The 27,958-nt window shown below is 38.3% G+C and overlaps 2 protein-coding genes across 2 annotated transcripts; one reads left to right on the forward strand and one right to left on the reverse strand.

Moving 5' to 3' along the window:
* Window positions 1-212: 212 nt before the first annotated feature.
* On the forward strand, window positions 213-3,241 carry LOC117419288 (prostaglandin E synthase-like). Its single transcript, XM_034031928.3, has 3 exons — window positions 213-473; window positions 1,055-1,137; window positions 2,464-3,241. Exons 1-3 carry the CDS (start codon window positions 351-353, stop codon window positions 2,711-2,713), a joined length of 456 nt encoding a protein of 151 aa, XP_033887819.3. The 5' UTR covers window positions 213-350; the 3' UTR covers window positions 2,714-3,241.
* Window positions 3,242-3,778: 537 nt separating this feature from the next.
* On the reverse strand, window positions 3,779-27,947 carry LOC131709072 (regulator of G-protein signaling 3-like). The gene is made up of 7 exons (XM_059010867.1): window positions 27,761-27,947; window positions 17,230-17,832; window positions 13,999-14,057; window positions 13,494-13,571; window positions 10,425-10,486; window positions 6,062-6,228; window positions 3,779-5,700 (listed from the first exon to the last, which is right to left on the reverse strand). The coding sequence occupies exons 2-7, from the start codon at window positions 17,830-17,832 to the stop codon at window positions 5,515-5,517; spliced, it is 1,155 nt and encodes a 384-aa protein (XP_058866850.1). The 5' UTR covers window positions 27,761-27,947; the 3' UTR covers window positions 3,779-5,514.
* Between the last annotated feature and the right edge of the window lie 11 nt (window positions 27,948-27,958).

The following is a 27,958-nucleotide window of genomic DNA, read 5'->3' on the forward strand; positions in this document are numbered from 1 at the left end:
CATTTCATTATTGCAATACAACTGGAGTTAATAGCAGGATATTTTGTAATTTTCCAGGAAGTTCTAATGATGTTATAGTTGTAACTAATCCCTCAGTTATTACATTCCAGTTTGGTTTGGTTTTATTCTAGTGAAAACACATCCCACAGCTGAATGTGTTTAGGCATGACATTTTCCGAGGGAAAGTGTTTCTATGTAAATATTGGCACACGGTCTATGGTGTATAAAAGGAGGCGTCGACGACAGTAATTTAGAATCTGGCTTTTGCTGAGAAGGGAGAACAGGGCTGCTCACACACTCTCTACCTTTAGCTGGTTTAGTAGCCTGCATTAATATATTTATTTAAAGCCATGGCTCTCGCACTTGACTTAAACAACGAGGTATTCAGCTCCTTCTTATTTTATGCGACTCTGCTTCTACTCAAGATGTACGCCGTGGCAATTCTAACAGGACAACTCCGCTTGCGCAGAAAGGTAACTTTCGTAGAATTCATTCGAAGTCTTCTGTAGCTGTGGTTAAACTGACTATGCCCTGGACTGAGGATGTATTTTAAATGGAACACATTCCAAAATGTATGATCCATACATATGTTATTGATATTTGTAAGATATCTGTATAGGTTTTTAATATAGTACAATAACAAATATGGTATCATTTATAGTGGATAGATAGATAGATAGATAGATAGATGTATTTTGAATGTAGCCTATTCAATTTATAACTGTAAATGATTATTATTATTATTATTATTATTATTATTATTATTATTATTATTATTATTATTATTATTATTATTATGTTTACTACTACTACTAATCATAATAATGCATATATGTATCTATAAATGTCCATATCTCAAAATTAATTCAAATTGTTTATCAAAATATGTGTGTGCGCATTTACCTACAGTATTTTATTCAACACACTCGAGAATTGTGTATATTACAGAAATGCACGCTGAATCTGGAGACGGCTGCTGCTCTGAAATTGAAGTTCATGAGAACCAACTAGCGCATACTGGACTGCATTTAATCATCTGTCTCGCCTCCTTTAGGCTTTTGCTAACCCGGAGGATTCGCTGCGTCACGGGGGGTTGAAATTCTGCCGCGAGGATGCTGATGTGGAGCGCTGCAGGAGGTAAGGAAGCGAGGCACTGCACGGACTCACACTGCACACCAGTGTCCATCTAAGAGTGACTCACCAATAAAAAAAAATGTAGAGGAAAGGAAAGAGATAATTATTAGCTGCCTTGATTCCGGAAAAATCTGCTAATTGCCCCAAAAGACCAATATTTCTCAGAAAGATCCACCTATAGTAGGACTAATTTATATTGTACAAAGTGACATACATTTTCAGAGTACAGTATCAGTGATATACATTATTTGGTAGCACGCTAATAAGGTCCAGTAATAAACACTTTATTAACCCTTTATATAGATGATGAATACATAGTATATAAACTATGAACAAACAGGTTATACATATTTATAAAGGACCGTATTAGCGCCATTATTAATGCTAATAAACATTTTATTAATGCTACCAATTATTTTAACATTTAGATTTAAAATCAGTACAGACTAAAGAGATTTAAAAATATATATTTTTAATTCTGGAGGAAGAGAAAACGCTTGTTCTATTAGTCTAGCAATAGAAAAAAACTAAGGTAGCAATTTCTCACAGAGAATCAGAAAGTCCTCTGTACTATCTTACTCTCGTAGAGTAGTTACTGGTTGCAGTGGTTGGGTGTTTATTATCCATAATGATAATAATACAGTTGGTGTGAATCTGGATAGCAGCGTCTTCCTGCCTTCATAAGAGTGTTGTCTCAAAAAGCCACAAACCAGAGCTTGTCACAGAGATTTAACAAGCCTACACTGGGTCGTGGCTACATTCCCTTCTACTGACATCATCTATTGCAAAATACTGTACCACCCTAAAGCCCATGTAACATCATACAGCATACATCACACATTTTTTTTTTCTAGCAACATTTCAAGCAACTCACTGTATTGAGATATTGTGAACTGTTGAGCTTATTTGGTCAGACAAAAGCAGACTTGGGAACAAGTCCTCCAAAATGTGTTCTGCAGGGTCCTCCTTATAAAAGTTTCCCATAGTAAAAGCATAGCAATAAAGCACAGTGAAATCATACGGAAGCATAGCTAAGCTCTGTAAAGCCCAGAGAGCTATGGTAAAGCACATTAATCAACATGATACATGCGCTTTATAACCGTGGGAAATGCATGATAAAACTGTGAATATACTGTGGCACATTTTTATAACAGCCTATATAGCAGTAACAGGGCTTAGCCTCGCTGTGATTAAATAGTCTCTCAGGGTCTCTTAAGCACCCTGAAGTAGTTTCTAGTTTCTAATCATGATACATTGTGTGCCTTATAATACTATCAAGATGTCAGCATGCAATATTAACCTTGTCTCTGTCTTCTTCTTTTCTCTTAGGCTTCATCACAATGATATGGAGTGTATCTACCCTTTCCTGTTCATCGGGGCCCTGTACTGCATGCTTGACCCCAGCCCATCCATCGCCAGGCTTCACTTCCGCATCTTCTTCCTGGCTAGACTGGTCCACACTGTGGCTTACCTATTCGCTCTAAAAGCCCCTACCCGCTCTCTGGCCTACACCGTTGGGCAAATCCCCTGCTTCTCCATGGCCTTCAAGATCGTGGTCAACGTCGCCTCCTACTGGTGAAGAACACGACGCAGGAACCCAATCATGGTTTCAACCATTCCATTCATGGCGGTCCTTTTTGGGCTACTTGGTTTTGCTCTGCGGTAGTTTTAAGATGGAGAGGAGCTAGTCTTGAACAAGCAAGCCGACTTACAGTGAATTCCAGGAGAGAGCAGACAGGGCAGACTGTATCACTGAAGTCAATTTTCAAGACTTGAATTAAACTTCCATTGGTAGACTGGTTCTCCAGGGTGGTCATATACATATCAATAGTGTCACAATGGGTTGTAATACATATCATATCATATGACATCATATCATCAGATAGACAGTATGCTGCTGTTTTAGGACCACTGTTGGTACTGTGTACAAATTGTGAAGCTCCAATACTGTGGTCTGTTAGCAACTCTGATTTTAATGTACTGAATTCAGTCCAGTTAAAATGAACGTCTCTGTTTAGGTTCATTCTACAGTTAATTAATATGTAAATAATACATATCAAAGCCGTGGTAATTGTCGATGTCTGTTAATGCATTACTGTGTTTTGTATGTATGAATAATGTTTGACTGTGTATTTAAATAAATGAATGTTTTTGCTAAGTTGCTTGATTTGTAGTTTTTACTGTGTTTTTACAAATGTGTCCAGAAAATTGTCAAGTAAATGATTTCCACAAATGATTTGCTCACCTTCTGCACAGGAAAGCAGTAGCAATTCTACTTCTTCAGTGTTTGCAATGTCTTTACATTACACATGGAAGTACGAAATACAAGCAGGGAACCAGAAGGCAGTTAACAGATGAAAAGGCAGAATAGATAATCTTGTTAATGCTGATAAATTATTCCAGCTACAGTTATTTGTTGCAAGGGTATTGTAACAGACATGCATTCAGAAGGGGTTTTTGTGCAACATTTAAAAGGTCACAGATCCACATAAGTGACAGTGCTGTTGTGCTGTTCCACTGGAATGCATCAAATCATGGGCTTTATTTAAAATTACTCAAAGAGTCTCACAATATAGTGGAGCTATACCAAGATGAGCAAGAAAGGAGAGGGTCTGCACTGTGGGGTAAAAAAGCAAGTAAGGGCCATATTTTCAGAGCGTTTATTCCACTCTTTAATTGACTTAAAAATCTACTGACTACAAAACTACTATCATATATTTCATTAACTGTAATACATTTTAGCAGATGCTTTTATCCAAAGTGATCTACAGAGTGAACTACACATCACAACTGCTGCTGCAGAGTCACTTACAATAGGACCTTGGTTTTACGTCTCATCCGAAGGACGGAGCGCAAGGAGGTTAAGTGATTTGCTCGGGGTCGCACACAGCGAGTCAGTGACTGAGCTGGGATTGAACCGTGAACCACCTGGTAACAAACCCCTTTTTAAACCACTGGACCACCAAGCGTCCTACTAAGATCCATCCAATTAATGTAATTGGATTTATCTTAAGCATTGCTTGTAGATTACTGTTGAATTTTCACATTAAAAAAAAATAGGAGTTGATTAAAGACTGGAGTACGCTTTTAAAATATGGCCTGTCATAAAAGGTTACAGAACACCTTCCTGAGGTCACATTATCTTTATTCTGTGTTGGCTGTTAAGCATCACAATGTTATTCAACATTATTCATGAAACATAAAATAAACAATTTCTCATCTTGTGTGGGTTCACCATGTCAAAGACAATTAGTCTTATGCGCATCATAGTGTAACCAGATTATGCTCCCTCCTGCAACAACACTGCTGTTTTTACTGTTCCTACAGTAGATTTTTCAATCAAGAGCATCAGCATTGTTGCACGAGGGAGCATTATCAGTGATACACAGGATATGATGCTACTAAGAGAGAAACAAAGTAATTGTGATTATATTGATCAGGATAACATGAAAACTGCAAAGGTAAGTTAATGCGTTTCTTGTAAAGAGATTACCTTCGGGCAGAGCCATACCGATTACCAGGGAGTTTTTAAAGAGCAATACAAAATAAATACACATCATCAACAACAACAACACAAACCACTGTAATATAAACAGTTGGTTTCATATTATCTAAAGCAACATTGTGCAAACCAAGATGCTAATCAGGGTCTGTGAAACCAACCAAACATATCTTTAGTTACAGTAACAGTGAGTAAACAATGATGCTAATCAGGGTCTGTGAAACCAACCAAACATATCTTTGTAGGTCAGTTTGGGACAGTTCAGGCTTTTCAACTCACATAGCAATGCAATGCCCTGGGGCCAATTCAATCAGACATGTCAGGTTTTGCTGTATTGCCTATGATGCCTAACTAATGGGATAATTAGTAGTTCAATACAAAAATAACCTTTTCATCAGCATCAATTTGAACTGGACATGTTGGCTATCCACGGAAGTCATCTTTAAATCTCAGCCTAAAGATATGGCACGTTAGTGTAACGGTGCACGCTGGGTGCGAACCAGCGACCATGCCCACCACAAGCGAGCACCTTAACCGCTGTGTAAAAGGGACATTCTCACCTGTACGCCTGGTTAAAGCGCTCTTGATCTCATCTCACCAACAGGGGTCAGAATCCGTAATGGCAGTCTATCACTCATCACTACCTGTTACATTATGTTAAATCCAGATTGCCTAGCCACGATGCATAAAAGCATTACAGGACTCTACGAAGTGCTACAGATATTTCCCAGTAGTGTTATTTTTCAAGCCAGCCCAGGTCCAAGGTCTTATTGAGACTCTGAACATGTTTCTATTGGACAACAGATCATTTAGAAGGAAACCCCACGAGAAGTCTTCACGTTTAGACACACGTTGAAACATGTTTGAATTGTGTTGGTCTACAGGTTGCCGTTGGGCTGGTGCGGTTCCAGCAGTTCTTGGTAGAGCTCCGAGCGCAGGAAGCGGGGGTAGGAATCTTTCTCCATTAGTCCGTAGACTCGTTTCTCAGCCTGGTCGAAGCAGGAGCGCGTGGGATTGAGGACCAGCTGGGAGGTGATCTCTCTCGTCTTTGAATCCAAGTTCACCTAGGGGAGAGGTAAACGTTCTACTGATGATAATGTCATGTGCTCACTTCAGTTTAACATATGTGACAAAGTCTGGGCGACTTAGTCATTTACACACTATTTTGAAAATGTAGTGTGCCCAATTATTTTTATCCCCGATTTGAAATGTCCAATCATTTTCCCCCTCACCGCAGCAATTCCCCACACAGCTCAGAACTGAAGACTCAGTGGGTGTCCTCCGATCCCACGACTGAGCCAGCTTCCTCTTCTACACCCAGGAACTCGAGAGCGGATGTCAGCGAGCTACTGGCCATCTGAAGCCTGCTTGACAACCGGCATTCTCAAACCCTCAATTTCACAAAGTGAAAGCTTTCCCCCTCACCTCTCTTGGGGCCTGCGTTTTGATGTATTGGTTGAAGATCTTCTTTGCCTTGCGCTGCAGGTTAAAGCTGCTCCACGTCTTCTTGTAGTCTTCACAAGCCAGCCAGAACTCTAGGTTCTCTTCACTAAACTCTGAGCGCAGGAAGGCTCTGAATGCAGCCAGACCATCTACAGAGGACAGCAGAGAGGGGGAGGGAGAGGATCCAGAGAAGAATGGAAGTGGGAGAGGTAAGTGAGGGTGAAGATATAGGGGAGAGGGGGTGAAAGAGAAGGGGAGAGGGAATGTTGTGAGGAGAAAGGAGGCAGAGAGGGGGGAGAGAAGAGAAAGTGTAGTGGGGGTAAGGTTAGGAGAGAGGAGAGAGAAGAAAACAAATACAGGGTGATTAGAAAGTAAGTTTACCACATCAACGCATGGTACACTTATGTGGTAAAATTACTTTCTAATCACCCTGTACTTTAACTATATAACTGTTCCAGATTATGAGAATAGTTAAAATTAAGTTAAATAGTTAAAAAATGAAATAATTTGAATTTGATCTTATATATACTGTATGCCAAAAAAAGAAAACTGGTACAGAGCAATGGAAATAATATACATGCTTCTTTTAAATGTGTTCCGTACTGGCGTCACCACCAGATGGCAGTATAATACTGGAAATGATGAATAACCAAAAGTTAGTAAGGGAAATGTAAAAAAAAAAAAAAAAAGAAATTGTTACTCTTTAATAGAACATAAAGCTACCGTTTTTACCATCGCAGAAAACTCTATTCTATTAACTTGGGAGTAAAAAGGTTCAAGCTGGATCCCCCATTTCAGGTGTGCAGTTCTGTATGTTAAGATGCATAAAGGAGATGGTTTGAGGCAAGCCATGTAACAAGTAAAGTGGTTAGACACACCTGCAAGTGTACCAGAGTTTAGACCACAATGCACACTCTTAATAACTTGTGCTAGAACATCTTTTCCTAGGTTCCGCACAGTTGAGCTAGTGGTTCTCTAGATATATGAGAAATCCTAAGTCTGATATATGGACAACTTGTGCTGAAGTATTTACAAACCAAAGTTCATCATAATTTGTTTAGCATTTCTGTAGACATATTATAAATTGTAGGTGTGGCAGACAGACATCATAGGTTCCCAGATCTCGATGCAGTCAATAACTTGTGCTGAAGAATGTCCTTAGCAGATTTAATCTTAATTGAAACAGAATTTCCTCTTTGAACTGTATGGTCTACTGTTCACGTCCGGTCCTTGTCTTTCCACTCAATTCAATTGACTGAGATGCCAATTCATTATACTGTGTTTTACCCTGCTCCCCTGTGCTGTGCATTGCTGTTCTAGGCTGTATTCCGCTCCCCTGTGCTGTGCATTGCTATCCTGTGCTGTATTCTGCTCCCCTGTGCTGTGCATTGCTATCCTGTGCTGTATTCTGCTCCCCTGTGCTGTGCATTGTTATCCTGTACTGTATTCTGCTGCCCTGTGCTGTATTCTGCTCCCTTGTGCTGTGCCATGCTCTCCTGTGCTGTACTCTGCTCCCCTGTGCTGTACCATGCTCTCCTGTGCTGTACTCTGCTCCTCTGTCCTGTGCCATGCTCTCCTACCCTCCTCCATGTGCTTTACCCTGTTCCCATGCTCTCTACCCTCACCTCCCCCTCTTAGTTTATTACACTTTCTAGCCACAATTCTACACTTTATAGCATTTCCCAGGGTAGATCTTGTACTTTGTAAGTGTGCTGAATTCCAGATTTCTCTCAGTCACTTCCCTTTGCAGTCAATATAAAAAGGACATATTTTCTTGAGTGGTTTGAGTGAATGTTATTGTGTGTGCGAGGGAGACTTCGTACCCATGTTACTCGAAGGACTTTTAAAACTTAAAAAAAAAAAAAACATGTTTTTTTTTTTTTTTTTTTTTTTTAACTATAGAGCACAACACTGCAAAAATATGAAACTTATTAATTCCAGAAATATCTGAGTTAAAACATACAGGAAGTACTAACTTTGTCAAGTAGACAAATGTTTTGTGTTCACAGAAGTTGGCTGAAAAGTTTTGTCTACTTGACTTCCAACTTAATTCCATCCCTGCCAAATCTGTTATTTAAATATTGAAATGGGCTGATTATGGCAGTTGTATGTGTGACATGCTATACAAATAATATACTTTTGTTTAAAAAGCGCTATCTAAATGCAATAAATAAATAAATAAATAAATTAATTAATTAACTGCAGCTCTCTGTCTCTGAGTCCCCTTTCACAACCGTACTCTACGTTAGACATCAAAACAGACTCAGTATTTGTGAAAAGGGCCCACAATTTGCTAAGGAGGAAGCAAATGGCCCAGGTATGAGTGAGATTTTTTGTAGCCTGGATTATGTTATCTTTCAGTAGTAAATGTACTCTCTTGAGCTGTGACATTTAAGATGTTATTGAAATGGCTGGCTAGAGGAATGTAAACATGGTTGAGTCGAGAGGAAATGGCTCATGAAATTCACTCAGAGACCCGCACACCTCTCCCTCCCTGCCAAAAAAATGTGTCAGTCTTAATTACTCTGAGATGCCAGGCCCTGAAGAGAGAGAGAGATTTCTGACAGAAAATCTCCTTATGGGTTACATTCTATATTTGTATAATGTACATTTAAGGAAGAATACTTAAACAGTATAGCTTAATGCATTTTCAGATCACATCAATAGCAGGGTCTACTATGTGTTTTAAACACTGTGTACCACTACGGTCTAACTAACTGGTGTCTGTGATGTTCTTCCTTAATATTATTTATTTCTTAGCAGACACCCTTATCCAGGGCGACTTACAATTATTACAAGATATCACATTATTTTTACATACAATTCTCCATTTATACAGTTGGGTTTCTACTGGAGCAATCTAGGTAAAGTACCTTGCTCAAGGGTACAGCAGCAGTGTCCCCCACCTGGGATTGAACCCACGACCCTCCGGTCAAGAGTCCAGAGCCCTAACCACTACTCCACACTGCTGCCCTTAATATATCTTCTGTCCTTACAGAGAGGACAAATATTTCCCTCTGTCCAAAAAAATATTCTTTGATTAAAAAAATAAAATATATTACATACTGGGAGTCAGTTCAGTGTTCTCACTAATTTAGTAATGTTAACACGTCTGTGTGTCTGAATGAGTTTCAACGCGTGGGCCACAAGATACAAACACCTAACATAATTCATAGGCCTTTTACTGTATGCAGTAGTTTACAAATGTATTAGAACACCCCATTGCTGCTTCTGTAGTTTTGATTTATTGCGCATATGAAATCAAACCACTGGAACTGAAAAATAGGCAAATTAGCGATTGTCTGATTTAATTGATGACTTTAATAGGCCACACATGCAATTAACTAAAAATAGTAAGAGAAAAGAAACACGTAGCCACAAATGGTAAAATGTATGAGACTTTTAGAAGTGGTTTAAGATTTCTAATTAAAGCACAAAGTGGTCTAACATTTTCACACATGAGTGCCTCTTGTTTCCATATCACTGATTAGCGAAAACTGAAATTCTCACACCCAGAGGTTTTCATGCAGGCAGATACATAATGGATAGAAATGACATATCTTGAGGTGACCTAATAAATGAGCACACTACTGTATATATGTGCTTCATTAGGACCAATAACATTTGCCCTGATCCCAGCATTGTTTGACAATTCAGTCATTGTGGACTGTGGTGCCATGGAAGATGCCCAAAGTCTCTGTCCTGCTCCTCAGACCATTTGCACACAATTCTGGCATGGTGGATGTCACCATTAGAGGACAAGTGCAGCATTGTTAACATGACTTAATCCTCAGTGATGCTTAAATAAAGTGCATCAGATTTATAGTGCTGCAGAGATAACATGTCACATCACATGATCAACCGAATTCTGGTAGACATGTCCTAATCGAGTAGCCATTACTTTAGGTCCAACTTGCATTATTGTGTCAATCCATGCCCCTCTGCAGTTTAAAATACAAAATCTGAACTTCATGGAAATTCAATGCAAGGTCTACAGCGATGGCCAAAGGTTTTGCATCACCCTATAGAGTTAAAAAGATTTGCTTCATAAAGTCGAATGAAACCTGCTGAATAATGCTACGCTAACATACTGAATTACATACTGCTTTGTAGTTTTCCATGAAACAAAAATGGAAAAATGTTACATTTCAAAATCTAACATGAAATACTGTACTGCTATTATGGCTTCTGGTAGACTTTTGATTACATGATGTTAAATAAAATATAAAAATCACATTCATGTAGTTTTTTTTTTTAACAATATCTCAATCCTAAAATTCTAGATGATGCAAAACTTTTAGCCATAGTATGTATGGAAGTGTGTATGTAATAAATATCAACTCACAGCGATGATCAAGAAGATTGTCCAGTGATTCAGACCATTTCTTCACTTCCTCTGAACTTGGTCTGTATAAAAAAAGAAACACAAAATCATTCTCTTCTGTCTTCCTGCCTGTCTGCCCTTCTCTAATGATGTGGTCATTCTGCATTATACTGAGAAGCAATGGGAATACAAAGGTAGCTACGATGGGATGAGGCTGCTACTATTACAGTGGTACCACAGTGGAATAACATTTTGGTATTGGGAGTGAACAACCAAAACACAATGCATCTAATCCATTAAAGTGCATTGCCATATCACTACCATACAAGTATTTGGTAAAGATGGATAGGAACAGAGACATCTCAATAGACACTCTGTAGGTGGTGTGTTTAACAGGACAAAGGATGGGTGTGAACCTGTGTTAAAATTATATATGTTCCCCATAGGATCCAGTATTCAGGAATATTGGTTCCCCTTCCGAATATTTCTACCCCCTTATTGTTTTGTAACACAGCACTCTTTCTTTGCATCCATGCATTTTCAACTAAAATTTTAAGACCACTTTCCCTAAACCTAACCCTAACCCTAACCCTAACCCTAACCCTAACCCTAGCCCTTGTGCCATCCAGTCCAATCTGACAGGTCCAGTCTCAACTACAATAAAGCATGATAACAGCCTGCAAACACTGCTCCCGTTTACCAGCATTAAACAGGCCATACTTCACATACAAATTGGATAAATAACAAACATGCATCTTAACCACTAGGCAAAAGACAGGCTTGTCTTTAACCTCATCTCACTCACTGGGGGCAGAATCTATAACAGCAGTGCATCACACCCCTACTGGTTACACTCTCTCCCTTTAAACTCCATCCTTTAATGTGAATGCCATCTTCCAACACAATCATCAAGTGGGGCTACGTAGTGTTCAAACACATGGACAAGAATTCTGCAAATATGCACTATGGTTGTTCCAGTAAAGGTGAAAGAACTCCCATAGTAAATATTTCATTTTTGGCTGTCCCATGTATATGTTCTTGGTATCTATTTACGTCTCACAGAGAGAGAGAGAGAGAGAGAGAGAGAGAGAGAGAGAGAGAGAGAGAGAGAGAGAGAGAGAGAGAGAGAGGCTTTAAAATAACTTTTATTTAATTATGTTAAAAAAATCATATAAAGCATTACACTTCATAATTCACATTATTTTTTTTCACAAATCACTTTTAGATCAGTGAAAAATATCAATCATCAAGATCATTCAGTAATCATCAGGCTCATCTAGTAAATAAATAAACAGACAGACAGGTCTTAAAATACCCTGGATTATTCAAATATATTCACCAATCCTATAAATCATTAAAAGAAAAAATCAAATCACTGTTAGAGCAATTAACCCATACAGCTATGGCCAAAAGTTTTGCATCACCATATAGAATGAACTAATTTTGCTTCATAAAGTCGAACCTGCTGAATAACGTTATGTTAATATATTGAATCACATGCCGCTTTGTAGTTTTCCATATACTTAACGGAAAACTGACAAATTTAGAAATGTGGCATTTCAAAGTCTAACCTGAAATACTGTACTACTATTATGGCTTCCGGTAGACTTTTGCAATATCATTTTGTATTTTCTTTGATTACATGATGTTAAATAAAAGATCTAAATTATCTTCATATATATATTGGGCAGCAGTGTGGAGTAGTGGTTAGGGCTCTGGACTCTTGACCGGAGGGTCGTGGGTTCACTCCCAGGTAGATGACACTGCTGCTGTACCCTTGAGCAAGGTACTTTACCTAGATTGCTCCAGTAAAAACCCAACTGTATAAATGGGGAATTGTATGTAAAAATAATGTGTAAAAAAATGATGTAATTGCATGTAAAAATAATGTGATATCTTGTAACAATTGTAAGTCGCCCTGGATAAGGGCGTCTGCTAAGAAATAAATAATAATATATATATATATATAGTTTTTTTTTTTTATGTCTCAATCCTAAAATTCCAGGTGATGCAAATCTTTTGGACATAGCTGTATTTCTACCAAACAACCACAGCACCATGTCCTTTCCCATGTCTATTTACTTCTGACAGATAGACAGATCAGATAGACAGATAGAGAGTTGGGGAGGTGTATAGAATGTCTGGAATGGTATGTTCAGGCTGGTGTTTTTGTTGGACATTGTAAACTTGCGGGACCAGTTTCTGAACTGATAACAAGAGAGCGTGGGAGTGGTAGTGAGAGTGAGAGAATCAGGTACAAGCCCAAAGGTACACGTTCTTCCAAAAAGTGAAAGAACTGGGACAGCAAGAAACAACTTTGTTGCATGATATTTTTTTTCAATATGGCATCCTTTGAAGGGAGCTCCGTGATAATATAGATTTTAAATCTTTGGTCAGCACTCACAAAACAACTGTGTGGGTTTGAATGGCATTTTGTCTTTGTTTTAAAGTTTAAAATAACAGAAACAGATTGGAATGTATTATTGTCAGTTATGACCCCAATTTATTACCCTCCAGTACTGTAACTTGACTGTGGAAAGTACAGCAAACACAAACAACAGGAAATATGCTATTTTGTATTGAGAAATATTGCATGAAATTAAATTAATTTCTCTTAGTTTCAAAAGATTTGGATTAAATTAGGTATTTGAAAGACTTTCACAAAGTTTCTACAGCTATGGCCAAAATTAACTAATTTAGCTCCATAAAGTCGAATGAAACCTGCTGAATAATGTTACATTAACATATTAAATTGCATACCACTTTGTAGTTTTCCACATACTTAATGAAAAACTGACAACAATTGAAAAAAGTGACATTTCGAAATCTAACATGACATACCATACTGCTATTATGGCTTCCGCTAGACTTTTGAGATATCATTTTGTAGTTTCATTGATGACACGATGTTAAATAAAAGATCTAAATTATGTTCAGTACAGTGCTACACTTAAGTATTTACCAAACAATGACTTACAGCAATTGTACAGGGACTAAATACTGTTAAAAATGTCAGTCCGATATGTATTCTTTAATAATTAAAGCCTGCTGTCAGCCACTCCTACACCCCTCCCCCCCAACTTCATTTACCTGAGTGTTCTGGGGTCACTGGAGGTCCCTGTGCTGCCAGCCTCACTCCAATGCTTTAGAAAGGCCAGCCGTCTTTTCCTGTGAGGGGACAGTAATCATACTCTTAAAGGGGTGGCCTGTCTGGCTGACCCATGAATCTGAAAGTTCACTTGCACTATGGTAACCACAAAAGGATATTTTTTTTTTATTTGACTCAGCTGGACTTAATGCGGTTTAGAAAAACACTTATATCCCCATACAAGGGATTTGTTTATGAAAACTGATTGTCTATGTACTTTAACCTAGAGTTGCCAGTTTAAAATCCTGTAGTTAATCTGATGCTTCTCAGCTAAGTGCTGCAAATTAGACTCCTACTTGATGTTGTGGATTTGAGAATAAAGAATGGTAGAAACTCAATAAGGTATGGTGGATGTCATGGTGCTTCTTTGTGATGTTACTTGGAATACAGCAGGCGAAACTGATTGGCTGAAAGATCCTCAGCCCTAATTATAGTAGTGTTCCTTACCGATTCTGGCGGCTGTTCTCATCAGTGCTATCCAGGTCAGACTCCATACTGGCAGTGTTCTGAAAGAGAAACATACGCCGTTAACCTTTACACTGAACTCTTTCAAGTCGTTTGTAAGTTTTCCTGCTGTGCTTTTGTTTTCTCTATTATTCTCATATACAGGGAGATCCTCTACCCCCCCCCCCCCCCACCCCCTCCATGAACCTGAGCTTTCCCCTCATACTTTTTCATTCCAGAGATAGATTTATCTGAAATCAAAGTACTTCTGGAATGAGGAACAACTTAAAAAGATTGACAGTGATACCATGGTGCCACACAGCTGAATCGTTGTTGATTCCTGTAACCAGAGTCGTTAGTTTATGTTTCATTTTCTAAATGTTTAGACTCTTGTATTGACCTGTTTAAACTTTTATTATTATTATTTATTTCTTAGCAAACGCCCTTATCCAGGGGTGACTTACAATTGTTACAACATATCACATTATTTTTATATACAATTACCCATTTATACAGGTGGGTTTTTATTAGGTAAAGTACCTTGCTCAAGGGTACAGCAGCAGTGTCCCCCCACCTGGGATTAAACCCACGACCCTCCGGTCAAGAGTCCAGAGCCCTAACCACTACTCCACACTGCTGCCCCCTATATTCTGTTTATCACATTATTTTTACATACAATTACCCATTTATACAGTTGGATTTTTACTGGAGCAATCTAGGTAAAGTACTTTGCTCCAAAAAGCCATTGTAGAAGCCAATCACTTTTTAGAATCCACTTGTATAAGACTATACAACAGTTATTTATATATGAAAAAGACTGTAAATACATACTATTTTATAAAAATTAAGCCTCAATACTTTTGACAATAATTAAATATTTAGGCAAAATTCTCAATGTTCAAACTATAGACTTAACACCTCTACTTGTAATTTCAAACTATTTTCAGTACTCAAGTGAAGTGCTTGAATTATTTAGCATTCTGTCTGTCTGAATACTAGCGAATGAATCCTAGTCAACAATCTCCCTCCCGGCCTGTGAGGGCGCTGTATAACAGGAACAGTGTGCCCTGGACTGGATAGTTTGGCAGTTCATTCCAGGGTCAGTTGGAAGTTGGCCATCCAGAAAGGGGGTGGAGTCACAATACTAGAAGTCATTGCCTAAATGCGGTAGGCGATGTGTCAGTCATGGATTGGAGGACACGTGATTGCACTCTCTACCGAAGGGGGTGTGACTGAAGGTATATCAGGGGATGTGGCCAAGCAATTTGTTCCTCTGTTATGGTTACGAAACGACCGGGAGGAATAAAAAGAAACCGTGAGTGTTTAGTGTTGTCTTGTCTGTCTATTTAACTGTTGTTATTTGTCATTGTAGACGGCTAAATATCCTGGAGCTGTCACTGTTAAGCCAGCATCAGACCCGGATTGCACTGCACCACTGTTATCACTGTTTTGTGTATTTCACAACACCACTTGCACCCGGAGCACTCACTGTTAGACTGGTGATTGTGTAGGTGTTTTAAAGTGTGTTATTATTATTATTATTATTATTATTATTATTATTATTATTATTATTATTATTACTATTATTATTTCGGGACTGGGTCCTGGGGTTATGACTGGCTTTACACATCGCTGTGTATAGCCAGTATTATTATTTAAGTAAATTATAAAACTTTGTTTTTCACCATTGAACTGTTGTTGGCTTGCTATTACTGAGCACTGCATCGCCTCTAAACCAGCACACTGCAAACCACTTTGCCACACTGTGAAAATGTCAAACACACATTCTTACACATGCTATAGATAGGTGATTATTTTATACATGTTACTGATAGCTGTGCGTTTCTATACACAGCCGTGGAATGGGTTGAAGGTCTCTCACATGCTTGTTAAACCAACACATTATCTTGACAGTTTAGATAGCACACCTCAGCCAGAGTTAAATGATATGTTATGGTAATTAAACCCATTCGTTTCACTGAATAGTCACGCAGGAGGCAAGTTTATTGGGTTTATTGCGTGTACTGCAGCCAGAAGGCAAAAGGTTGTGCAGAAAGATGACTAGAGCTTGTGAGAAGAAACTATAAAATAGGATACTGAAAGGACAAGGGTCTATAAGATAGGAATTCTGCCTACAAGTGGCAGCTTAAAATGGAATATTTACAGCAGAGGTTGTTACCCCTGCAGCAGAACAGTCATACAGTATATTTTCATCCCCCCTCCCATGTGTATCAAATGTTATGTAGGTCCACTTGTACAATTTTGCTAATTTTAGGCATTTTTTTTCAACTTTCTATTTTGTAGTGTGAGCACTATTTATAACAACTTCAGTTTTCAGTGTGTTGTTTAGCATGAGGAGATGCGATAAATATAAAAAGATGATATAGTTTAAAAATGTCTATTTAAAAAAGAAAGAGATGCGAAGTAAGGAAAAGGACCTTGAAGTGTGTGATAACAGGTTACTAACAGTCATGATAAGAGAAGTCAAAAGATGACAGCTTCATTGTAAACTACTGACCCAGCTTGGTCAAGATAATCTTTCAGTTTACATTGAGGAGTAGAACAAAGCCTTCATTTTACAGTCAGCCCATTGACCCTGCTAATCAAAGGTCCTGTCTTTTTATAAAAAGCCTTGGAAAAATCACAGTATTTCCCTGAATAAACCTGTACCAACCATTACCAGATCAGCACATTACCAGCACAAAGGATTTGGGACAAATACCATATCTAATACCACAGGGGAATTGACTGCCCTACGATAAACTGGACGTCATAAAGGCTTTACTTTTTAAACGTCAGCACAGCTTACCCTCCATTGAATGAAACTGTCTCGACCTGTACTTTCAGAATAGCTGTATTCTGTACCAGTACTTTCACCATAAATATCTCAAACTCTCAAAGTTGTGCTGAAATGAGGTTTTAATTTGTATTTTATATCAGTTTTTTAAAACTGAAAACTCAAAAAGCTACTTCCAGCTCAGTCAAAGATTTGGTAACACGTTATAGAAAGTGTCTCTAATCCTGTTTATTTACATAGTATTTACTTAGTAAAAAACAAGCACAGGACTGTGACAGGATAGCATCACGTCCCAAGATGTTACCAGCAGGAATTAGAGACTCAGAGTCAGAAACTGCAGTCTGCAAAGCGCACATTTATTTAAAGAAACAGACAAACACAAAACACAGGAACTGGATGAGGTAAACTGTGACCCCTTTGACCATGGCGTTGCTTACCTGCTTGGAAGGTCTGAACAGCATCCTAAGATGCACTTTGGCTGCAGCCAGCTTCCCTTGAGCGCTTTCCCTCCTCAGTGTCTCAGGAGATGGGAGGCTCCAGCCACTGTCACTGCTGCCTGCCTGACTGCCTCTCAACCCTTCAGCAGCTCCATCACGGGCTAATTCACTGTCGCTGTATGCCCGGGACACCCCAGACAGTCCGGCTACTCCCAGAAAGCAATGTGCAGCCATCAGACTTTCACTGCTTTGCCCTGATGCCTGTAATCCCAGGCAGGGCAAAGCTTCAGTGCTCAAACTAAACTCCTTCTCAATGCGGACTTCTGGCACTGTACCCAAATAGGATAGCCCCACCCCCTGAGCCTCAGGCTCCTCCCCCACACGTGAAGGTTCCGTTTCATAGCAATTCGGTTGTGTCTTTGTAATGGCATGCCCACTCTCCAAGTTTATAAGCCCAGTGTTGTCAGTGTTGTCCCATGGCTTCTCTCCCGGGCTGGCTGGCTCTTCTCTCTTGGGACAGGTACTAAGCCTCCGAAGGGCAACCTTATGCCAGGGCTGGAACTCGCAGAGGAGAATGGAGCCCTCAGAGCTAGACCTGCGCATCTGAGAGGAGAGGAGAGGAGGGAGAGGATGGTTAGAATAATACGAGTTTCCATAGGGATTTGCCTGAGTGATACAATGCAGAGTGAATGAGTCTTCAAGCACGCAGATCATGCAGAGCATACACTGATCAATATAAATAATCAATGTACATAATCAATAAGTGCAGGAAGTGAAGACCTAATCACCACGGGATGAAGTCTTGTTTATGGATTTACTCACAAATAGATTCTTTTTGAGCTACCCACAAAGAACCATTTTGTGTTTATGCCATGTGTATTTAACGATTTAGCGATGATGATAGTTCTAATTAAGTAATTTCATTTCACAGATTAAATACTGCAGTGGGAATCTCTAAACAGAAGCTGTCATTGTGACAAGCTGGCAACTGCAATATGAAAAATAAATACGCTTTAGAACACCCACATGTGTAATATGGAGTTAGTTAACCATGTAAATGAATGATTAACTGCATATACACTATGGTCATTTTTTATAATTATTAATTTCTTAGCAGACACCCTTCTCCAGGGAAACTTACAATTGTTACAAGATATCACTTTTTTTTTTTTATTACATACAATTTTTTACATACAATTACCCATTTATACAGTTGGGTTTTTACTGGAGCAATCTAGGTAAAGTATCTTGCTCAAGGGTACAGCACCCCCCCACCTGGGATTGAACCCACAACTCTCTGGTCAAGAGTCCAGAGCCCTAACCACTACTCCACACTGCTGCCCTAAATTGTAATAAGCTATGACATTTAATCAAACTGAAACATTTACATGGTGTACTTCATTTACAACATGACCACTGTATATAGCAGTTCATTACAATATGAAATCATAAATCTCAAAGTTTAACAGATTTATTTGCATTTTCATTGTCTTGCTTTCCTTCCATTTCCCTTAAAGCATTAGTCATCTTGTTTGAAAGCTCAACTACAGTGTGGCAAAGCCCTGCCATGCAGCTTCCTACCTGGTGAATGAAAATGACTTTCTAATACTATACTGGGATTTCTGTATACTCTTCAGAAGAAACGAAAATCTGATGTTGATAAATAAATGATACACAGATCCTCAAGCGTTAAACTGTGTTGACCAGTTTAAAAGACAGTTGGGCAGGTCTTTCACAATCACTCAGATTACAAAACTTCCTTAGGAACGTGCTATTTAACTGTTGCTAGCTACAAAAGAAGAATACAACCTGTATGTCAATGTCGGGCAAGTTCAGACAGCTGACAGGATTTGAAGAGATAGAATAGTGTGCAGGAAAGTGAAGCTTCACAACTGTCAGTTGTTGTGTTCTGTGAATGGGATTCCAAGCCAGTTTAAACTCCAGGTTCCCACACCTTCCCTTTACCATTAAAGTGATTTAAAATCATAACTCTTCTTAGCATTATTAAAAGTGTTACTGTGTTATTTTATAAAAGCGTTAAATGCACTTACAAACTGGAGCCAGATTTTGCAGACTTTATCCCGGAACTGTTTACAGATTTTAATAGGCCAAAACATTGCACAACTTTTACATTGAAATATGTTTCTCAACAAACCAATTGCGGCTGTAATTTGTGAATTCCATGATCTGTACAAAGTTTTATTCTTTTAAATGAAAAGAATAACATTCATTGAAGGGCAGGTTGTGGAGGACAAAAATCAAACTTTACAATATTCCACACAGTAGCTTGCTCTTTGTTTTTTTTCAGTCTATGTTATCTCCCATTACAGCAGACTAGATTTTCAACAAAGCGTATCTCTGCAACAGTAACCAACTGTTTTTCAACGCTGGATTAGAACATAAAACAGATAGGAATTCCAAATATTTAAAAATAAAAGGCACATTTTCACATGTGTGTCCCATATCTACAAATTCAGAATTGAAGTATGAAATGTAAGTAAAAGAACCAACTTCTTCAATAAAAGAAAAGACACACACACACATACACACACATGCACACACACACATGCACACACACGCACACACACACACACACACACACACACACACACACACACACACACACACACGCACACACACACCAGCTCTCAATTTTCCACTGTGCTGTATAAGGCATGACTTAATTAATCTAGTAAATCAAAATCTCACTTTGTTGAGTCAGGAAAACTTATGTGATAAGATTATTTATAAAAACATAGACCAGACAACACTAACACATTACACATATTTTACACTGCAACCTTTGGCCTTTGCTCTGTCCGATACAAGAAGGGAACATTTCACATGCCAGTTATTTTTACATTTATTTGTGTTTTTAATTTTATTTAAAAGGTGGACACAGAAAACAAATATTTTGCATTTTAGGATTTTCTGTTTTCTGGGGTTTGGGAACATTTATTGTGTTCACCGGAACACACCTTTTGGCAATATCCTCTAAAAACGTCCCCTACTTTCTCCAACCATTACATGTCAAGTTTTATACAGGAAACACCAGAACATGGAGCTGCATGTCTCTGTTTTATAAGTGTCGAGGAGTCAACAAGGTTATAATAGCACAGGACTGCAAACAAAAGTGCAATATTTGCTCAACAGAACTCAAAACAATTGAGAACATCATAGAAAAGTAATAGGTTAAGAACATATTGAAATGACATTGAAATGTGAAGCTAACCGGCCTTCTTTAAATAAACTAGGCACTGGCGGTAAAACTGCGGGTGTGCTCTGTTTGTTTTTTGATAAAGAGGCTAATTTAAATGAAACCTTTCAGCAAAAATAGCAGTAATCAGTCACTGCCAACAAACTTGTTCCACAAATCCATTCTGTGAGTCATTCCCACATAGGCCTATTAAATATTGACAGAAATTACAAATGAATGTGCCAGTTATTTACTAACAAGAATGTTCTCAATCATTAGTCAGCGGATGTTTTTTTTTAATGAGCTGAGGCCCACGCAGGGCGATTATTATTTTCAGTCAAGCTGTGAGAATTAATTTTTCTTCTTCATGTTGAAGTTAGTTCAGGCTAATGAAGGCATTTGCAGAAATATATGTCTTTTGAGCCTCAAAGGCTAGACAGCATTACCAAAAGAAGATATGTGGAGTAGTGGTTAGGGGTCTGGACTCCTGACCGGAGGGTCGTGGGTTCAATCCCAGATGGGGGACACTGCTGCTGTACCCTTGAGCAAGGTACTTTACCTAGATTGCTCCAATAAAAACCCAACTGTTTAAATGGGCAATTGTATGTAAAAATAATGTGTAACAAATAATGTAATTGTATGAAAAAATAATGTGATATCTCGTAACAATTATAAGTTTCCCTTGGTAAGGGCGTCTGCTAAGAAATTAATAGTAATATTGCGAGGTATAGCTAGTAGCACTACTCCACTAGCCAGATTCCAGCTGTGCTACTGTTTTTCCCATGTAATATAAATCAGAACTATCGCAAGTGAAGATTATGGCTGGATATGAACTGGTATCCTGAGGTATGGTATGTGCTATATTAACAGCAACTAAATTACAGTGAAGTTTACTATTAGGCGATTGCCCCAAGTGCTCCAAATTCTCTTTAGTCATCTGCTAAAAAATAATGAAATCTAAGGCAATGTAATTACTAAATGCAATTACTGTCTTTGGGTTTTTATGTCCAAATCATGTTTCAGAACGATGGATGAATGGATAGATATAATAATACACGATAATATATGATTAGACAAAACAGACTAATCCTGAATTTACAGGAGACTAATGTTCTGCTTTCTACCTTTGCAGTAAAATGACAAGGTCAGACAAAAACACTCACTGTAATCCTGATGAATGGGTTTGTGTAGGAACTTCTGCATTGCAGGGAGTACTTTGGTACTGTCTCGATTCCTTTGAACCAATTTTTTTTCGTATTTCTATTAACCTTTTGTTTGCTTATTCTTTTTTCTTGTTTTTTGTTATTTAAATAAACATGCATAAGTCATTTTCCTATCAATTCATTTTCTTATGAGTTTGCAATCATTCAGAATGATTCTTATCACAAGTACTCCAGTAAAAAAAAAAAAATCTTATTAGTGTTAGTATAAAGGCACTAGGCTTACAATATATCTAGGACAGGGAATTAAAGATCAGCTTCTGAACGTGTAGTCAAAGCAGCTAAACACAGACTGACACAAATTATGTTCATATAGTTTATTTTTTTATTATTTTAATTTGGAGGCTGTGTGGTCCAGTGGTTAAAGAAAAGGGCTTGAAACCAGAAGGTCCCCGGTTCAAATCCCACCTCAGCCACTGACTCACTGTGTGACAATGAGCAAGTCACTTAACCTCCTTGTGTTCCGTCTTTCGGGTGAGACGTAATTGTAAGTGACTCTGCAGCTGATACATAGTTCACACACCCTAGTCTCTGTAAGTTACCTTGGATAAAGGCGTCTGCTAAATAAACAAATAATTATGTCTCAATCCTAAAATTCTAGGTGATGCATAACGTCTGGTCGTAGCTGTAATGCAGGTTGTGTTAATAACAGGTAAGGCATTGATTTAAATGGCTTGGACAGTGGTGATAATACTGAAAATGCCAATAAGAGGTTGTAAAAATGGATATTAAATTGAAAGAACACAGCGAAAAGAGCAAGTAGCTATCTTGTAGTATTTGGCTATTGCAGGTCCCCCTAGGATATTCCTGAAACACAAGGTAATCAAAGCTTAATGTGGCAATCAAACGCTGTGTAAAATGTACCAAACCAGAACAGCCTGCTCTTCAGCGAACGGCGATGAATTGCTGGGATTTATCACTTTGCATCTTAAAACTGTGAAAGTGTTTTGCTGTTTGATATATTTTGTTTTCCCAAATGGGTTATTTTCATTTTGATGTAATAGAACTCCATGCAGGCATAACGTTCAGGTTGGTTACACAGATTAGCCAGAAATGTAGACAAAGTAAGTTAAAAAAAAAAATCCACCAGTACTATATTAACTGTTAGATAACGAGGATGTGAAAGCAGAAGGATCTCAGTGACTTCGCAATGAGGAATGATAGGGGCTAGAAGTGTTGCAAAATGGTAGCATCTAATAGAAAAAAAAAACTGCTTTATTTTTTAAGCTCTCAGTGGATACTATGTATAATAATATGAATCTGCCATTCGTTTGTATTCGTTTCCTTCTTGTTTTTGAATAATAGCGTTCCCAATTGATTGATGTATTACCTTATTACAAGCTAGCGGGTCAAGCCCTGAGCCGTGTGTAACTGTGTGACAAGCAAAAATGTCCTAAATCACAGAAACCTTCAACATTGGACAAGACACTCCTGTTTTAAATCAAATTCTGCGCCAGGAGCCGGGAGCCACTTTGCCCTACACACTATGAAGGGCATAATCTAATGGGCTTCACGCTACAGAAGTCAAAGTGAAATTATAAACCTCACGATTGGTCTCAGTCAATCAGTTCTGTGTACAGCAGTCATATCCTTGGGTAAAAGCCCTCTAAAAGCTAAGAAGACTTTAGAATCTTGAAATTCATCAACCAGCCTAAGTGATCGAGATCAAAATATCATTAAGTATATGGTTTGGTTTAGAATAGCCTTGCTATCTTCTGCAGTGGACGTTACCTGTAGATAATTAACGTGCCCTCGCATTTGGCTCGGCTCACCTAAATGTCGCTGTGGTCAGTTATCTAGCAGGTAATGACCGCTGTGTTGGACATTACTCTTAATGGTATCACTTTTGAGAGCTCCTAATGAAGAATAATGAATTTGGGATTTGTGCGGTCTTGCAGTACACAAGAACATGCTAAGCGACTGCTGACCGACATCCCTCTATCAAATTCTGTCAGATCTAACCTGCTGTACCACCGTGTCTAAAACAGAGAGAAGCAGCTGCTTATCTTTTCTGCTTTACAAAATACATGGCGGCATTCCTATTTGCATAATAAATGAATTCGCGGAAAGAAGGTGTGAATATTTCTGGTGCTTCCAACTTTTTTTTTTCTATTGTCCCCATGCATATCCCGTTATAAGAATGCTATTGAATTCCAAAGTCTAAAATTAGCAGTGGTTCTCAGAAGATTAGTCACCCGTAACAGATATTAATAACTATGATAAGAAACAGAGTGATGCATTAAGGCTATATTTAGGTGCAAGGTCCACCAGCAGAATTCAAGTATAAGGTATTGAAGTACTTTGTGTTATATTCCGTTTGTAATACATTAAATATCCTCATTTCTTTATACTAGTAAGCTTAAAATATACTTGACCTTTAATAATGGTTTGGGGAAGGAGACAAGCACACTTACAGATTGTCCCCCTGTAACTCTCAAAACCCACTCACTGACTATGAATACTTATATAAGCATTATCATTTTCAAGCTTATTTAGTGTGATTAGCTTCATTGGTCAAATACCCATTCCTGTAAAAGGATCTGTCATGAATAACTGAAAATTGATTCCAATAAGCATTAATTTTCATCTAATTAGCGATTGATCAATAAAGCTATTGATTCCACCATATACATGAAAGATTACCAGCAGTAGTGATGCATCAGTCAATAAGGGTCCCTTTCATTTTGACCATCTTGCAAAAGGAAGATGGATAGGGAACAAACAACATTCAGGGACAGGATCATTGTGCCTGATGCACATCATGGTAAGGATATAATGGGTCTCCTCCCAGTGGCAGAGGAGTCAATACTGAATGGGAAGACGTTCGTCTTTGAACCACGAGGTTAGCAGGTTGTGTCAGCCCCATGCCTCTCCATTCAGTTCAATGGGCTGAGATGCTACCTCTTTACAGTAGCGCCCTATGGGAAAGAATTCTGGCCCTTGTGGTTGAAACAGGTGTTTTAATGTCTGTGTTCTTTGCATTGAAAGTTATAGCATGTAGATCTCTTGCTCTACCACTTCTATTAAGCACCATGTTACTGGATCCTCAGCTAATGCGCTATCCTTGCACTATTTCACTACTGTGTCATTGTAGATATAACTTGTTGTAATCCTAACTTGTTGCAAGTCTAGGTTAGTGGATGAGCACTTGTCTTCACACGCATTCAATTGAAAGCCATTACAGGGAACAGTAAACACAAATATGAAATTGTATTTTGAATCTACTTACTATTTAACTTAAACTATTAAAAAAAAGATCTATCTCCATTTTTAACAGATTGAAAAGTGTTTAGCAGAGACAGGGTTAAGACCGGCCAGTCACCAGAATTATTATAATCACTGCTTGACGTTATCATTTGTAATCCTTGGATGTGCCATTGCCGGATATCAAACTATAATCATCTTTTGGTATTCATAAGTGATAAATCCTACAGTCCAGAAAACTCATGCTGTTTTTAGTTTCCTATTCAGGTCATTAAGCCATTTAGGTTATTGGTTAAAAAAAAAAAACAACAACAGAAAACCAGTTTTCTATGCTGTCACATAGTAGATTGTCTGCTGACATTTTCTGTTTTACAAGCCTCTCTTATTAATAGATTGAAAAATCCCTTTTGGATCCCACTAATCCCAATGCCTTGCCCTGACAAAACCTCAGCCAGCAGACAACGTTACAAAGGGTTTGGAACAGACACTGCACAGCAGAGCCAGTGGTCCTGATATGGTCTGCCTGGTACTGACATAGTAAAATGGATTATTGATATGTCAAAATGAGATCCCACTGTGGTACCTTTTTACCAACCTCATCTTAATAAACTGCCTAAACTTACACCACTGTCCTGTAATTAATACAGAGCCATTGCACTGTCATTGTAGTGTCACTGTCTATCTGCATTAAATTAGATCCTCCTAGTAGAACAAATTGTGTGCTAAAAAGGGACTTGATGGGTTGAATAGTCTCTTCTGTTTTTCCTGTCCTTATGTTCTGATAGTGTAGCTTCCCTATACTTGTGCTAACATCGATGCTTAGGATAATACACGACCATTGCATAGCCATTAGTACTTCTTAACCTCACCCTGGTGGTTTCATTTTTAGTTGTATTTTTACGAGACCCTCATCTATTACAGTAATGTTTAATGAACTAGCCTGTGCATATCATGGCGCACGTTATATCTTAGAAGCTAAATGGCTTGTTTTCTAAATATCTGAGGCTGAAACGACCCGGAAGAAAAACTTTCTTGTCAGCACCCACCTGAAGAAGGTTTTGAAAGCTTGTGTATTTTATTTGCATGTCTATTGAAACCCGATCTTTCTACAGCTCATATGTGGACCATCTTACCCTAATCTAAAGTCACACTATGTAAGACTAGACTGAATCTGGTGAAGAGCTGTGTTTAATAACTACATGTTTTAATATCTTCTGGTTGTTGCGTGACCTCTGGTAATGAAAATAAGATTAACACAACCGTCAAGTCCTGACCTAAACATTTTCTGCTGCTACTAATAATAAAGTTGTGTGTTCCAACATCAGCACAGCTTGTTTTCAAGCAAACACCGGATATGGAAGCTTCAAATCCAAAATCACGTCTAAGTTTTTATTAGGAGAACGTAATCCTATAAAATCTTTACAGTGCCTATATAAAACAAAGCTTAAAAACTGGCCTTGCTAGGAATGAGACCCCGTGCAAAGAGACAATGTCCCCTTACATACTGTGCTTTCCATATCAGTCATTACTTGTCTCCAGTCTCACATTAGGAAAAGGTATCCCAGTCCAGCATTTCTCAGTAAATATTCAACTCCATACACAGTGGTATGCAAATGTATTAGAACACCCTGCTGCTTCTGTTGTTCTGATTTGTTGTGCATATGAAAGCAAACCGGTATAATTTGGAAAATTGTCAAAACAGGCAAGTTAGTGATTGTCTAATTAATTGATGACTTTAATAGGCAATTCATTTAAAATAGTAAGAGAAAAGGTGCACATAGACACAAATGCATGAGACTTTTTAGAAGTTGTTTAAGACACCTAATTAGGGCCCATTGTTTCTATATCTCTGATTACTGACTGCAGGTAGGTATAGAAAGGATATAAATGACACATCTTGTCATTTAAACTATTGCAAATAAATATAATTAGGACACAACAAGAAGCAATTATAATCTTAGCAGTTGATAAAAGCTGTTTGCTACAATACACTATGACTACTACTACTACTACTACTACTACTAATACTACTACTACTACTACTACTAATAATAATAATAATAATAATAATAAACCAGACATGAACATGAAATAGGTGTCCTCCATACAATTAAGAAGTTCCTGGAATAAGGGGCTGCACACAGAGTAACCAAGTGGCACAATTAATCCAAAATAATCCACTCAATCACATTGTAAGAGGAACCAAAGTTCAAACTCTTTTGTCAGAAAACAAAAAAGCTCTGGTCTGGATCTTTACACCTTCTCCCTTCTTGTAAAGGCACAGCTAGGGGGTAGTTATCTTCCCTAAAACTCTTACATCTTTTACAAAATGTCTTTTTCAGTGTCTTCAGTGTTGAAACGAGTTTTGGTTAATATACTAAGTTAAGTAGCCAAATATTGTGGCTATTTCCTTCTTCAGTTCACACAAAATGCACGTTTCTGCCAATGCCTTCTCAGTACACTCAGGCATTAACCACTTGTGTCCTTGAATTTGTTTCTTATAGCTTAAAATTGTGATTGAGTGGAAGTCATGGATGATTCATATACTTATATCACTGGGTGAAGTGGATCACTTAATGATCCCATTAAGAAGACTGTCCATATCAGGGAGCAGATCACTTGGGGTGGAGTCCACACCACCCACTCACATAAACATATAAACTCAGATTAAGACACTGAAAAAGACTTTCAGTCAAAACATTTGTCATTGCTTTTTCAGTGTTTCTAAATGTGGTACTACAGTTATAAACAATCCTGTCTAGCATTGACAGCTCTTCATACCTTCTCGTTTGTACAGCAAAGCACCACTTGCATATTACAAAACTAAACCTGTTTTGTTGTTGTAGAAGTAGTAGTTGTTTTTTCTTTTTACTCAATACTCTGGAAGAAAAATACAAGCCTTTTAACCAACCTTGTTAGGAGTGTGTGGTTGGCATCTGTCCCTGCAGTATTGCTGGCTCTTTCCTCTGTGTTCAGGGGGAAAGGCAAGGTGTTGTGCCCCAGAATCTGTGTTGGATCCCAGGCAGCAGTCAGCAGTTTGCTGGCAGAAGCGGAGTGTGTGTCAGTGACTGTTATTAAGCAGAGGGCTGGGATCTGAGAGAGAAGCGAA

This window comes from Acipenser ruthenus, chromosome 41 (genome assembly GCF_902713425.1).
Source record: "Acipenser ruthenus chromosome 41, fAciRut3.2 maternal haplotype, whole genome shotgun sequence".
NCBI lineage: Eukaryota > Metazoa > Chordata > Actinopteri > Acipenseriformes > Acipenseridae > Acipenser > Acipenser ruthenus.

What these genes read in the sequence shown, in the direction of transcription:
- LOC117419288 (XM_034031928.3), top strand. Translation starts at nt 351, where the DNA reads ATGGCTCTCGCACTTGACTTAAACAACGAGGTATTCAGCTCCTTCTTA. An exon ending in AACTCCGCTTGCGCAGAAAG is followed by an intron (nt 474 to 1,054) that starts GTAACTTTCGTA and finishes CGCCTCCTTTAG; the next exon opens with GCTTTTGCTAACCCGGAGGA. An exon ending in GATGTGGAGCGCTGCAGGAG is followed by an intron (nt 1,138 to 2,463) that starts GTAAGGAAGCGA and finishes CTTTTCTCTTAG; the next exon opens with GCTTCATCACAATGATATGG.
- LOC131709072 (XM_059010867.1), bottom strand. Translation starts at nt 17,832, where the DNA reads ATGCGCAGGTCTAGCTCTGAGGGCTCCATTCTCCTCTGCGAGTTCCAG. An exon ending in AGTGACCCCAGAACACTCAG is followed by an intron (nt 10,487 to 13,493) that starts GTAAATGAAGTT and finishes TTTTTTATACAG; the next exon opens with ACCAAGTTCAGAGGAAGTGA. An exon ending in CAATCTTCTTGATCATCGCT is followed by an intron (nt 6,229 to 10,424) that starts GTGAGTTGATAT and finishes TGTCCTCTGTAG; the next exon opens with ATGGTCTGGCTGCATTCAGA.